The sequence below is a fragment of the Schistocerca cancellata genome, chromosome 5 (assembly GCF_023864275.1).
Source record: "Schistocerca cancellata isolate TAMUIC-IGC-003103 chromosome 5, iqSchCanc2.1, whole genome shotgun sequence".
Classification (NCBI taxonomy): Eukaryota; Metazoa; Arthropoda; class Insecta; order Orthoptera; family Acrididae; genus Schistocerca; species Schistocerca cancellata.
The window spans coordinates 520,098,751-520,115,068 of record NC_064630.1 but is presented as its reverse complement, the minus strand read 5'-3'; the positions used below and the strand labels follow the sequence as shown (position 1 = coordinate 520,115,068).

At 38.6% G+C, this 16,318-nt stretch overlaps 1 protein-coding gene across 1 annotated transcript in view; it reads right to left on the bottom strand.

Moving 5' to 3' along the window:
- LOC126188640 (dynein axonemal heavy chain 6) overlaps nt 1–16,318 on the bottom strand; it is a 1,044,937-nt gene that overhangs the window by 582,059 nt on the left and 446,560 nt on the right. Inside the window, exons 73-74 of the mRNA XM_049930241.1 lie at nt 14,896–15,075; nt 5,867–6,247 (exon numbers count right to left, since the gene is read on the bottom strand). Coding sequence (XP_049786198.1) covers nt 5,867–6,247; nt 14,896–15,075 — 561 coding nt within the window. The remainder of the gene's footprint in view (nt 1–5,866; nt 6,248–14,895; nt 15,076–16,318) is intronic.

Here is a 16,318-nt window from a genome sequence, read left to right as displayed (position 1 = left end):
GTCAACTACTTAAAACAGACGCCACGGGCAGACTGAGTGCAGGAGGCAGATGAAACTCGAGCAGAAGGTGGAGCGAGAGTCACGTGACAGGCCACGCGACTTTCAGCCTTACTGCATTCGTTTTATTGTTTCACCAGTACTAGTCCGTTTTTTTTCTAGCCACACCTCGTATGTTTGTTTCATAAATACTCCTATTATAATGTCACATAGAAGAAGTTGTAATTAGATGAATGATGAACACTAACTTCACTTAACAAAGGTTTATTCAGCACTCGCACATACAAGTGTGTGGAGTGAACTGCCTCCAGCCAGAGCACATACAGTATATATACAGCTACAGAGCATTCCAGTACAATAATTCTTGACATTTGTGGATACTTCTAGAATGAACTCAAACCAAATATAGAAATTAAAAATTGTAGACTACAGGTGAGTTTTGAACTCACAACCCTTCATGCAACCATTTAATATCATAACCACTACACCACAGTGTTACTCAGCTTCTTCTGTAACAATATGTGAAAACCCCCAAAATATGAGCAAAAATCATATGTAATTGATATATATGATTAAAAATCATAACCCTCTCCAATACACTGTATAAATTCTGTGTAAATGAAGGAAATTAAATGTACAGTACAATGTTTATTCAATAATTTGTGGTAATGAATTTTATCAGCCCTTAAAACACCACAAATGTGTAACAGCAAGTAGAAACTCATCAAACTGACATTGATATCTCTGTACAGAGTAATTGACCCATTTTCTGACATGCTGCAACCATAAGTTATACATCAAAACATACATTTTTGAGAGATCTTTCCTTTGCGCTCACCCAGAAAAAAAGCAAAAATTGTAGAACAAATGAATTAAACCAAAAACTGTAAAGTACGGTGAAAGATGTTGAAATCTCACATATGGGTCTGTGCATGAACATACACACAAGTTTTCCTTCACCTGTAGTACTTATTTACACAATGAATACGAAATAAAGTTAAGTCTACTGTGATTTCAGTGTTTCTCTGTTCCAGCAATTTGTTACATTTATAACAATCAGTGCTATCACAATTCATCAAATACTATTGGGGACTGCAACAAAGACAAACAAGCCATCACACAACTGTTCACTGTAGTGCGGTACACAGCAAATGGAGTAGCCTACACTGGCAGCAGTTGATAGAGGCACAATATACCCCAGTTTCTGTCGACAGGCTCTGAGCAAAACTATTGTAAGTAAAATTAATGGACGATAGTCAAGGGCATACAAGGTATTAACTACATGAATTAAACCTAAGCGGTGGAAGCTGCGGTCACTCCATTTGTTATACACTGATGACATCAGATGTACTTTGGAACAAACCATCAAATAAGCTTGCTGTTTATCACTCGATATACTAGAAGCTCCTTGTTCAAAAATGTGCTGTAAGAAAAATACATGGTGCTCACCCATGATCATCTTGTAAACACCTGTTTAAGGATCTGGGCATTCTGACTACTGATTGACAGTATATTTATTCTCTTATGAACTTTGTTGTAAGTAATCCACCACAGTTCAAAAGGAACAAAGATGTAAATAGTTACAGTACCAGAAGGAAAAATGAAATCCACTACTCCACATTAAGTTTGTCATCAGTACAAAAAGAGGTGCACAATGGTGCAACTAAAGTTTTTGGTCACTTACTCAGTGATATACAATGTGTGACAGGCAGCAAAGTAAAATTTGGAAAATATAACAAAAAAATTTCTCCTTGACAACACCTTATGTTCCATAGATATTATTTAAAAGCGCTGGCAGGTCGATAGACACAGAAACAAACACAAACATACACACAAAATTCAAGCTTTTGTAACAAACAGTTGCTTCGCCAGGAAAGAGGAAAGGAGAGGGAAAGACGAAAGGATGTGGGTTTTAAGGGAGAGGGTAAGGAGTCATTCCAATCCCGGGAGCGGAAAGACTTACCTTGGGGGGAAGAAAGGACAGGTACACACTCGCACACACACACATATCCATCCGCATGTACACAGACACAAGCAGACATTTCATATATATAGATATATTTTTCCCACATGGAATGTTTCCCTCTATTATATTCATAGGAATTATTTCCATTATTGTAATGTCTAAAGGTTGGTGGGTATGAATTAATAACTGAAATCAGTATTTTTTTCATAAAACCCCCCAGAAATGTTTAGCATGTACCCATATTTACAGTGTGAATGGAAAATGACATGTTCCACATAATTATGATATATCACGTGACATGATCCATGGAACATGAACCTAACTAACTTTATTGCATTATGACTGATTTAGTTCTTGGAACATCTTTTGGCACAACACAACCTGATAATGTGTAACAACACAGCTGATGTGATTATCAATAACCATTAATAAAAATAGTAGATTGGAAATTGGGTCCATGGAAAACACTGTACAAAAATTACAGTGGAATTGGCATTTGACATGGCTATGTTTGCAGATGACATTACATTTGATATGCTAAACTTAGCTTTTCCACAGATACATGACTCATCTGGAAAGGATTTGGGAGTAGATGTGTGGGAAAGCATTGACAGATTCAGTATAGTTGTTCCAGAATGGGCTGACATTGGATTGGGATATTGACAGGATCCTCTTCATACATTGTTAGAAGGGGTGGGTGGAGAACTTAGGACACTGTAGATATGAACAGGCTGTTCTCAATCAGTGCCCACCTGGGAGTAACAGCGCAGACATGGGCACAGGTAGGCAAAAACGTGATGTGCAGGCAGTCTTGCAGCAGGATCATAGTGGTTGTGTTTATATTTTACTGCCCAAGCTCAGGTGGTGAGTGGTGGCCAAGTATGTCATGCATGCATAGAATGCAAGAATGCATGCAATAATATCTGGTGGGATGTCTACATTACCTATATGAGCCCTTAGGTGAGAGGAAGGGTCTTGCGAGTGCCCCTGCCTGATGAAGCAGCGTTGGAAGAGCCTGACATAGGGCATCTAATCAAGATCTATATTTGGAGGGTTACCTATCTATGAAGACTCATACGCGCAAAGGATCAGACTTGTCATGTCAAAACTTCCAGTGAGTATTTTATAACTCATACTTAACACGATTGAAAACCCATATACTAAATTTAAGCTGCTGATACAAACTAGAAGTTACCTATACAAAATCACAAAAACGTGTATTTCCTGGTTTGGCATTTGCATCTACGAGTTGGATACCCCTCCATTTACTATCTGTCGTTACAGTGAGTGGACTGTAGATGATCAGAGGAATGTGGGCTGTCTCATCAAGGCAATACTCATAGAACAATAATCTGTCTTCACAGCTATGTTAACAAAGAAGCTAATATTTGTTTTTGGACGCACTTGCTGTTAATGTTGGGTAACCTTGAGGAACACATTGTTCTAACCAAAAATCTTGCTCCAAAAATTGTTTTGTAAATTGAGTCTCATGGCATAGACAAACACTGAAATGGTGCATACATTTAGTTAGAAATAAAAATGAAACACTTTATGTGACAGACTATGGTTTACTGACATCAAGAAATTGAAGATAATTTTTTTCATAAAATGACAGTCAAACATTTGATTAGCAGCTGCCTCCAAAAGAAAAGTCAGGAGCAACAATTTCATTGCTGGACAAAGAATTGGCTGAATGAAGATGGAAATAAATGGCTACAAGCAGTAGACTTGAAGGACAAGTGGATGTGTGGCAGAATACAGGCTATGTCATACTGGAGTGGAAGCAGGGAACAGGAAGGGTAAGTGAAGAACAGGGACTAGCAAAGGTCAAGGCCAGGAGCTTATGTTCATGGTTCTGCACCCCCCCCCCCCCCCCTCCCACTGCCACACATGTACCAACTGCATCTAGCAGCTCTAACCTGCCTTTGCCTTGTCCCTGCATGTTCTCCCAGCAGAACTACACCATCCCCCACACCACCCTGCTTCCTTCAGTTCCTTGTCCCATGCTTTCTCCTCACTCCCACAACCCACACTATATTGTTGCTCCCATTGGGCACTGTTATAACTCAGTCAGGTCACAGTGGCCAGAGACAGTGGTCTCATGTATGAGAATTGTGCTTGTGTGAATATCTGTGTGTGTTCTCTACTTCACAAGAAGGCCTTTTTGCCAAAAGCTAAAATGTATGGTGGTCGTTTTGTTGCGACTGCCTGTGACTTAATGTATCTTCTGTATAATGAGTAACAATCTATCTTTTTGATAATATTATTGTTATACCATCCTGGACTTCCCATAGTGTGTATGTCTTCTGCTAGACAGAGAGTTTTTCTGGCACCGGCAGACATTTTTTGCATCATTAACAGAGAAAATGATTTTGGATAAATCAATGTAGTTTTCAGCCCACCACTCGTATAATATCATTAAGCTGCAATCACAGATATCAGTTTTCCTCTTCTTAGGTTTTAAACTCTGATGAACTGCGCATGGTACTCCTCAAATACACTGACAATAGGAAGGACTCCTGCCTTATGTTACGCTTTGTGTAAGTACCTGATGAATGTCTGTGGATCACGGCACTATCAAATGTTATGTTTAATTAATGTAAATGACACACAAATAATACACATTTGGGACACTGTATTGGTATTTCATATTTTTACAAAATTTACAAGAAACAAAATTAATTTTGATGTTTTGGAAATCCCGTTTTTAATTAAAAAATGGTTCAAATGGCTCTGAGCACTATGGGACTTAACTTCTGAGGTCATCAGTCCCCTAGAACTTAGAACTACTTAAACCTAACTAACCTAAGGACATCACACACATCCATGCCCGAGGCAGGATTCGAACCCACGACCGTAGCATTCGCACGGTTCCAGACTGTAGCGCCTAGAACCGCTTGGCCACCCTGGCCGGCTTTTAATTAAATGTACTTCTTATCAATCTGGAAAGAGCATTCTGGATAAGAGATAACTGTACTTCTCTATGTATATTAAATTATGTTTTGACCACTTTCAAGTGGCAATTCAGTACTCCTCTCACAAATCAGTGACAAGGCAAGAGTGCACTGTGTCACACAGTGTGAGAATTCAGGGCTGTACACCTGGCAGTTTTAAGTGCAAAAATCATGCAAAAATTGTCATACTTCTTATTTACTCTTGACCAATTTCCAGCTCATGTCAGTAGCTGAAATTCTGCAGATGATGATTTTGCTAAGTTGACTAACAGCGGAAAAAAATCAAAACTTGTTTCAAGATGACAAGTCTGACCTTTTGCTTTTTAACAAAATATTCAGCATATTGGGCAAGTGATTGCTAGTCACTGCAGATGTATCATCCACAGGTGGCTAGACCACTTTCTTAACATGACAGTTTGGTAACTATAAGAGATGAAGTAGTGTTGGTAGACAGTGGATTTTATATGGATGATGTCTTTATGGAGCCAGCAGGAAGGTGGAGGACAATGCTCTGGAAGGAGGCATACTAAGCCAAAGAGGAGCCACTGTTTGTTTAAGGTTCATTCAAGATATCTTCATGACATACACCCAGGCCAAGAAATTTTATCCTACTTTCCCTACAGTATCAACATCTTCTGTCCTATTTATTTCATATGACTCTCTTCAATTCAGCACACCAGCTAGCAGATGTTTCTTTTTGTTAATTTACATCTTGACTTGTTTCACATTGCAAATGACTTTTCTTCATGGTGGGATCCACAGAATGTCATGGACGAATGAATGAATCAGTGCATATCACTAGAAAACAAGACTTATGTTGTTTTTTAATAACATTATTTATGTGCATTTATAAAGAAAGAAGGGTGCTAAGATCTATTATCTATATCAAGAATGCTGTGTACTTGCTGAGAGTTGCTTTGTAAGAAAATGCTGTCCTGTTTTAACATACCTGTGCTATTGCATGGTTGCAGTTTTTCTTAACAAAGGTCAGTCCTTTGTCAACATAACCTTCATACAACTGCTTGACATAATCTTTAAGTTCAGGTGGCATTGGTGCACCAAGATTCTTCAGCCAAGTGTTTACATATGGCATATACTGCAATTCTTCAGGATCTATATAGACCATCCCACAGCGACTGACTGTAGCAGGGGAGGCTTGTGCTAAATCTTGCACCTCAAAGACCATGTGGACCCAAGGTGTGAGTTTTATACGTTCTGAGTTTGCCAAACATAACATTTTGTTGTCATCTAGGACAGTATTCATATTCTCAATCCAGACTGCATCTACCGGACCATCACAGATTACCCACTGATGTATTTCATCTTCACACTGTGAACATACAAAATATTTGGAAAAATTGTTGGTTAGTTCACAAAAAAACTAAAATAGAAGAAAACATACGATGGTAAGAAACAGAATGAAAAGACACAATGTATCAGTATCTTACATCATTTAAACAAAGAGACAGTTTATATACAACAAGAAGGACAAATTGTACATAATTGAAAGCAACACACAATTCCATGTTTTTCATAATATGAGAAATTAAGAAAAATCTTGAAATTTGACAGGCTTTTCTGCAATTTGGTGTCTCTTGATTCCATACCAGTTATGACACAAAATTTGGCGTTGCAATTTCCTTCAAACTGTAACGGTTACAGTTTCCAATAAGTGTATTGTTGGAGTGATCAATTTTTCTTATTGCACGTAAGGAAGCACTATGCCCAGCAATCTCTATTGTGTTTTCCAAGAGCAAATTTCAGAAGCCCTGAAGTGGTTCACAGTTTTTTCGACATCACATCACATGATAAAGTAAACATGCTACACTGAAAGATTCAGAATCCAAAGATAAACACTAGCTTCTTGTTGATTACCTAGACTCAGACTCTTTTGATTGCAAAATCATTTCTTCCACTGCTGAGTGACAGGTAACAAGTTATCTTGGGATCATTTGTTATTTGTTTCACTTCCATAATTTTTCAACACTGCAAACTTTATGTTTCAAACGACACTGATTTTAGGTGTAAATCAGATCACATGCTGTGTTTGTAGACGAAATTCAAGAGAGGAATCTCCTTCAGCCACATTGTTAATTATTTACTTAACTTGCAAATGATGTCAGTATCCAAGGGTGGCAATAACTATATAGTCTCAGTAGGTCCTGGGTTGTTGAAGTGATATGGCAGAAGCTTAGTAACAAATTTCCAGATTATGATGTACTATTTTCATTTAACATAAATCAATTCACAGTTACACACACTGTCCAAAATCACAAGGCAAATATAAACTCCAAATGCACATAAAAGTTATTAACAGATCCATTGCTTTTCTAATCAGAACAAAACGAAAATCTTCACATCCTGTTCTCTCTCTGTGCTACAGAATAGAGTCTGATGGAATTGGCTACAAGCAAGAATAGTATATACCTTGGGGATTGTTCTGGAAGCTTCCAGGAAGTTCTATATATCACATTACTATCAAAGTAACTTTGTCTTAGCTATAAATTTACATTCTCCAAATATAAAATCTTTTACATATTTATGAAAATAACAGGTAATAACAGTACTGTAAAATAGGAGTGAATATTTCTAAAGTTATTGGTTTTCTTTTAAGTTGGTAACTTAATCAGATATTGATTGTAAATCAGTAACTATATAAATACAACAACACAGGAAAGGTAGGTTGCTACTTTTTGTAAAGAAGACACATTAAGTTGCTGAGAGGTACAATTAAAAGACACTTATGTAAAGCTTTCAGCCAAAGACTTCATCAACAAAAAAGAAACACACACCATTCATATGTGCAAGCAAGCACACACCATGCACACATGATTGCCAACTCTACGGCTTGGAGCAAAATGCAACTATCATGTGGGAGGCAAGCAGCAATCTGGAGGGGGCCGGAAAGAGGAGGGGATAGTAGTGTACAGGTGGGGGGAGAGATGAATTCTGTCTGGCAGAGTGTGCAGGGACTTGAATGCCAACAGGTGCATCATCAGGAGGTTGTGCGACAGGGAGGCCCATAAACCCTCAACCTACTGACACTGCGCCTATTGTCATTCTTGTCCCTGCACACTCTACCACAGAGCATTTGTCTACCCCCCTCATCAGTACACTACTATCCCTGCCACTTCTCCACCCCCTCCAGATTGCTGCTTACATCCCACATTGTAGATGGATTCCGGTCGAGTCAGGTGTGCGTGAGGTGTACTTGCTTGTGTATATGAATGGTAGGTGTTTCTCTTTTATTGATGGAGGCTGTGGCCGAAAGCTTTATATAACTGTCTTTTAATTGTGCCTTGCTACAACTTAACATGTCTTCTTTAAGATAAGTAGAAATCTATTTTTCCTGAAAAGTTGATATTCCTACATGGATTTCCCATTGTCTCACAATAAAAAATGCAGACAGATGATTTGAATGTAAAATATTTTGCAAACTAAGAATAAGTGATAATATTCTGTTTCATATATCTTCATTAACATTTATGGGAAAACTAATTTTCATGGTATAATATAGAACAATAATTAGTTATTGATATATATATATATATAAGAAAAAAAATATGTAAGTAATATCAAACTTTACTAAGTCCAAAATCATGAATTAAATATTTGAAAAATGAAAATGATTTCAAATATGGCCAAAACAGGCGGTATTATATATTTATGTTTGTGGGGAAGAGATTCCTTAGGGCTAATCTATTAAAAGACACAAATATTAATATCTGAAAATCATTGTGATATATGCTTTTGTTATTTGATTACTACACAATGCAACAAAACATCAATTTTCTTGGGATAAGATAACTGCAAATATTCCTCACAACTGGCAAAATAGTACAGGTCATAAATACATCCATAAAAGACTGCCTGGGTCAATAGCTGGATATGTTAGAAAAAACAAGGTTGCAGGCAAAAGACATTACAGAGTTATTCTGCTGCTTATACAACATTAGTTGTTAAAACCATGAAAATAGAAATCTGGTGCTTCCATCTAACAAACCTTAACATGCAGTCTCACACCGCCGCAGTTGGACTCTGCAGACGATCCATCCTTGATCAAGTACGAAGACGTGCTCCCATCAACCTCACCACACACCTCTTCTGCCAAAGACTGTTCGCCACCGTTAGCTGGTTTCCTGACCTCAGCCTCTGTTTCATGCTGCACAGGTTTCACCCCCTCACCTCCAATGCCGGAGACACACACACCTACTATCAGTTTGTCCATCAGCGTGCCGCCGCACCAAGTGAAGGACGTCTCTATAGTGATGTTCGATGACTGAGTGCTCATTCTTTTGACAGATACCGAGGTTACGTCATCGGATGGTCCCTTACACATCAACACTGCACACAACCTCACACTTCCGCGTGAGTGTGACTGAGCATCTCTACGTGCTTTCATTTCTATGGACGGCTCGAACCACATACATGCATCCCCCATGCTATTGACCGCCCCACCCGCTTACTCCCAGGTCGGCCGCCATCTCATCCGGCCATGGTGGCTGATTGACTATGAAGTGGAGCTGCCTCTCGCTGCTCCATCTGAACAACCCACCTCGTTCGAGATGGAAGTACTTATGGTGCACCTGCCTACATGCATGATGTCCACCGACGTCGATGTCGACACCCACATGCCCTCACCCTTGGACATCTATAGTATTCCATACTGCGGGGGAGGGGGGGGGGAGGTTGTGGCCTCGATAGTTCATATCAACCACAAAACTTAATATCTGTGAACTCTATGTGCTCTGTCGAGTTTCCATCTTAACATTACTTTAGTCAGTTTTTTGTTATACTTCATTCTGTATGGACGCAGTGTCAAGTGTAAGAAAATATGAGCTACGACATATATGGGAATTAAGTTTTCTATATCCCGATTACTGATCTTGTCCCCATACACTACACTTACTCACAGTAAAACACCAAAGTACCAGGGTGTAACACTTCATAGAATTCAGTTCCTCAGAAAGCACATAACAAAAACAGCCAAAAAATTGAAAACAAGAAACATCATTCAAAAGCTATGAAATACACATAGGAGAGCATTGGCATCCACCATATGTTCTTGTGCGCTTAGTCTTTTCTTCTTAACCACTGAATATTGTGCTCGAGTTTTGCTAAACAGTCAATATGCACATATAATAGGTGTCCACCAAAATAATTCCTTAAAAATGATTGCTGGTGTTATCAAATCAACACCTACAGAATGTCTGCCAGTACAAACCCACATTCCACCCCCTCAACTATGATACATAAATTACAAAAAAAATATGGCTAATATCAAGTGCACAAGAAATGCACATATTAAACAAGATTTTTTAATATATATTTTGTATACATGGAAGAATCCTGGAGATACTAGAAGGTATCAGATAGATTATATAATGGTAAGACAGAGATTTAGAAGCCAGGTTTTAAATTGTAAGACATTCCCAGGGACAGATGTGGACTCTGACCACAATCTCTTGGTTATGAACTGTAGATTAAAACTGAAGAAACTGCAAAAAGGTTGGAATTTAAGGAGATGGGACCTGGATAAACTGAATGAACCAGAGGTTGTAAAGAGTTTCAGGGAGAGCATAAGGGAACAATTGACAAGAATGGGGGACAGAAATACAGTAGAAGAAGAATGGGTAGCTCTGAGGGATGAAGTAGTGAAGGCGGCAGAGGATCAAGTAGGTAAAAAGACGAGGGCTAGTAGAAATCCTTGGGTAACAGAAGAAATATTGAATTTAATTGATGAAAGGAAAAAATATAAAAATGCAGTAAATGAAGAAGGCAAAAAGGAATACAAACGTCTCAAAAATGAGATCTCTACCATCTGGTAAGCAAGATGTATGAGACAGGCGAAATACCGTCAGACTCCAAGAAAAATATACCAAAGAAAGCAGGTGTTGACAGATGTGAAAATTACCGAACTATCAGTTTAATAAGTCACAGCTGCAAAATACTAACACGAATTCTTTACAGACGAATGGAAAAACTGGTAGAAGCTGACCTCGGGGAAGATCAGTTTGGATTCCGCAGAAATGTCGGAACACGTGAGGATACTGACCCTACCACTTATCTTAGAAATTAGATTAAGGAAAGGCAAACCCACATTTCTAGCATTTGTAGACTTAGAGAAAGCGTTTGACAATGTTGACTGGAATACTCTCTTTCAAATTCTAAAGATGGCAGGGGTAAAATACAGGGAGCGAATGGCTATTTACAATTTGTACAGAAACCAGATGGCAGTTATAAGAGTCGAGGGGCATGAAAGGGAAGCGGTGGTTGGGAAGGGAGTGAGACAGGGTTGTAGCCTGTCCCCGATGTTATTCAATCTGTATATTGAGCAAGCAGTAAAGGAAACAAAAGAAAAATTTGGAGTAGGTTTTAAAATCCATGGAGAAGAAATAAAAACGTTGAGGTTCGCCGATGACATTGTAATTCTGTCAGAGACAGCAAAGGACTTGGAAGAGCAGTTGAACGGAATGGACAGTGTCTTGAAAGGAGGATATAAGATCAACATCAACAAAATCAAAACGAGGATAATGGAATGTAGCCGAATTAAGTCAGGTGATTCTGAGGGAATTAGATTAGGAAATGAGACACTTGAAGTAGTAAAGGAGTTTTGCTATTTGGGGAGCAAAATAACTGATGATGGTCAAAGTAGAGAGGATATAAAATGTAGACTGGCAATGGCAAGGAAAACATTTCTGAAGAAGAGAAATTTGTTAACATCGAGTATAGATTTAAGTGTCAGGAAGTCGTTTCTGAAAGTATTTGTATGGAGCGTAGCCATGTTTGGAAGTGAAACGTGGATGATAAATAGTTTGGACAAGAAGAGAATAGAAGCTTTTGAAATGTGGTGCTACAGAAGAATGCTGATGATTAGATGGGTAGGTCACGTAACTAATGAGGAGGTATTGAATAGAATTGGGGAGCAGAGGAGTTTGTGGCACAACTTGACAAGAAGAAGGGACCGGTTGGTAGGACAGGTTTTGAGGCATCAAGGGATCACAAATTTAGCATTGGAGGGCAGCGTGGAAAGTAAAAATCGTAGAGGGAGACCAAGAGATGAATACACTAAGCAGATTCAGAAGGATGCAGGTTGCTGTTAATACTGGGAGATGAAGAAGCTTGCACAGGATAGAGTAGCATGGAGAGCTGCATCAAACCAGTCTCAGGACTGAAGACAACAACAACAACATATATATATAGTACAGTGTTAAAGATTAATATTTCTATCATTTACCCCATTCCCTTAAATGGCACAACATGCATATACTACATTTATAGATTTATTTTCTCCTATTCAAGAATTCATCTATGGTATAGAAGGAGTTGTCAAGAAGATATGATTTCAGTTTATTTTTGAAGCTATTACTGCTGTCTGTCAGACATTTTATTTCATCTGGCAATTTGTCAAAAATCTTTATAGCAGCACATTTTACCCCTTTCTGTGCCAAAGATAGGTTGAGTAAAAGATTGTATAAGTCTTTCTTTTTTCTGGTATTATAATCATGAATGTCACTGTTGTTTTTAAACTGATTCTTGTTGTTGAGGAGAAATTTCATTAGTGAGTAAATGTACTGTGAGGCTGTTGTAAGAATTCCCAATCTTTTAAAAAGATGCCAACAAGATGTGCGACTATGAACCCCACACAGTATTCTAACCACTTTCTTTTGAGCAGTGAATACTTTTTATCAAGTGTTGAGTTACCCCAAAATATTATTCTGTATGACATCAGAGAGTGAAAGTATGCAAAGTATGTTAGCTTACTAATTCCTATATCCTCAAAATTGGCAATTATTCTGATTGCAAAAGTTGCTGAACACAGTTGCTTTAGAAGATCCAAAATACGAATTTTCCTTTTAAGATTCTCATCTATATGTACACCCAAAAACTTAGTATGCTCTACCCTGACTTCACAGCTGACTCCATTCTAGATGGCCACTAACAATAACAGCAAGGGATTCTGTGGAAGATGAGTTCCACCTTACTAACGCATGGACTGAAGAATGGCCTGGATGACAAAAGAAATAACTTGCCTCGTATCACCCAAAAACCACCACGATTTGACTTGACGCACAAAACATGGTCAATGCTAAACAAATTTGATAGCCAACAAGGCAGTTGTACATATTTTTTCGTAAGTGGAGTAATCAAGTGAGGCAACCATTCCCACTATGTGATGGTGGGGAGCCACAGGCCATCAGACGCATCGCAAAAGAAGACTCCACAAGACCAGACAATGGTAGATCAGAAGACTTCATGCCGGCACTTGAAAGTCAATAGATTACATAAATGCTCTAGATGTTTCTCTGTAAGATTTCAAGTTGTAAATATTATACTCTACACACGTAACTTTTTTTTTTTTCCATTGTGTCAGAAAGTCATGTAATAAGTATAGTGAAGCACCAAAGAAACTGGTACAGGCATGCATATTCAAATACAGAGATACGCAAACAGGCAGAATACACCACTGTGGTCAGCAACACCTATATAAGACAAGAGGTGTCTGGCACAGTTGTTAGTTTGATTACCACTGCTACAATGGCAGGTTATCAAGATTTAAGTTAGTTTGATTGTGGTGTTATAGTTGGCACATGAGCAATGGAACACAGTATCTCTGACCATTCTATGGGTGTACCGTGAATATCAGGAATCAGGTGAAACATCAAATCTCTGACATCGCAAAAAGATCCTGCAAGAACAGGACCAAAAATGCCTGAAGAGAATTGTTCAATGTGAGAGATGTGCAACCCTTCCGCAAAATGCAGCAGATTTCAATTCTGGGCCATCAACAAGTGTCAGCATGTCAACCATTCGATGAAACATCATTGATATGGGCTATCAGAGCCAAGGGGCCACTCGTGTACCCTTGATAACTGCACAACGCATAACTTTATGCCTCACCTGGGTTCGTCAACACTGACACTGGACTGCTGATGACTGGAAACGTGTTGGCTAGTCATGTGGGTCTCATTTCAAATTGTATCCAGTGGATGGACGTGTCTGGGTATAAAGACAATCTCATGAATCCATGGACCCTGCATTTCAGCAGAGAACTGTTCAAATTGGTGGAGGCTCCGTAATGGTGTGAGGTGTGTGCAGTTTGAGTGATACGGAACCCCTGATATGTCTAGATATGACTCTGAGAGGTGACACATCCTGTCTGATCACCTGCATCCATTCATGTCCACTTGGGCAATTCCATCAGGACAATGCAACACCCCACATGTCCAGAATTGCTACAGAGGGGCTCCAGGAATACTCTTCTGAGTCAAAACACTTCCACTGGTCACCAAACTCACCAGACATGAACATTACTGAGCATATCTGGGATGTCTTGCAATGTGCTGTTCAGAAGAGATCTTCACCCTCTTGTACTCTTATAGATTTATGGAAGCCCTACAGGATTCATGGTGTTAATTCCCTCCAGTACTGCTTTAGACATTAGTAGAGTCCACACCACATGTGTTGCAGCACTTCTGCATGCTCATGGGGGCCCTACACGATATCAGGCCTGTGTACCAGTATCTTTGGCTATTCAGTGTAAAAAATTATGGATGAAATACTTAAAAAATGAAGTATGTCAGGGGTTGTAAATAAAGGTGGTAGTACCACAGGTAAAATAATTTGCCATGATTTTACTATTACTTCTTTGAGGTACTCCTTGTGTGAAGTTCATCAGCAGCCAATCCTACGCCATAAAAGATGTTACATGGAGCTGTCAACAACATATAAAGTGCAAAGGAGGACCTCATAGTACCATATCACGGGCGTTGTCAATGAAGATGATGTATAGCAATGTCAATAACAAAATATGTTAAGATCTCATGTACAGCTCTAGTTTTCAGTCAGAGACTAATATCTGCTCAAGATGTGTTTACTCTTGTATCAGTACTAAAAGACAATAGTATCTGCCATCATAATTTTTTTCCACTTTTAAAACTGCTAAATTATTGTGAGACAGTAGCAACATACCTGAACAGCAGTGCGAACCATGATTCCTAAGAGGCCATCTCTCCATTCCATTGTTAGTAAATTCACTTCACCATAAAGCTCTCCTAAAGTTACAGATTTGGGATTTAATACATATGTTATTACAGGCCGATAAACAGGCCCTGGTACACCATCAGCATGTAGTCTAGTGAGGGTATCTTTCAGTACCTTAAAAAGGACATAAATTACAACATGTTTTTTCTCAAAGAAGCAATTACTATTAAGTCCAATTTATAGCAAACTTAGAACTTTATCGTTGCAAAATATGAGTGTTACAAACACATACACACACACACACACACACACACACACACACACACACACACATGCACAAAGGGGGCGGGGAGGGGAGGGGAGATAGGGAGAGAGGTAGAGAGAGAGAGAGAGAGGTAGAGAGAGAGAGAGAGAGAGAGAGAGAGAAAGAGAGAGAGAGAGAGGGAGGGGAAGGGAGAGACCGATGGTCTAAGAGATTTTAATTATTCTTTTGTCATTATAGACACTGGCTGATATTGGAAATCATACACATATCATGGAAATCCTGGGTATGTCACTGGATGATCATGGAAAGCATAGGTACATTATAGCTGACTTGGTTGGTTCGTTGATTTCGAAGAGGGACCAAACAGCAAGGTCATTGGTCCCATCGGATTAGGGAAGGATGGGGAAGGAAGTTAGCCATTTCCTTTCAAAGCAACCATTCCAGTATTTTCCTGAAGCAATTTAGGGAAATCACGGAAAACCTAAATCAGCATGGCCGGACATGGGTTTGAACCATCATCCTCCTGAATGTGAGTCCAGTGTGCTATAGTCAATGAGTTTCCATGTTACCTAATACAAGGAATGTGTAACACAGCACTGTATTTTGAAACTTGGTATGATTTGATTTCTTAAATTAATTTATTTTAATTTGTATTATGTTATCCAATCTTATTTAAGAACAGGAAATGCAGGCACTCAAATGAGCCACAAAAAGTGTGCCAGTCTCCAGGAAACCATACCTCAAGTCACACAGCAAGCATTTTTATTGTGTGGTAAAAGACATTGTGGATTAAAAATATCAGGTTTTAGATACCAGTTCCAGCTGTCGGAAGAAACCTGGAAGTGCACAATTGGAAGCCCCTTTAAATATTAAATATATTGTTGGTCCATTATATAAAACTCAGTATATGATTTTACATGATCAAATTATCGTGCCATAATCAATAAGATATACCTCACAAATTAAAAATATGCAAAAAATTCAATTTTTGAGATGAAGACTTTTCAAGACAATGATTATCACTTCAAATACTGTCATAATAAGAAATAAAAGATATATGCATTTTCATGAAGTGTCACCCAAGAGTTGAAATCTTCCACTTAAAAAACATGGAGTGATCAGTTTAGTTATTCTCAGGGTCAATATCAATGA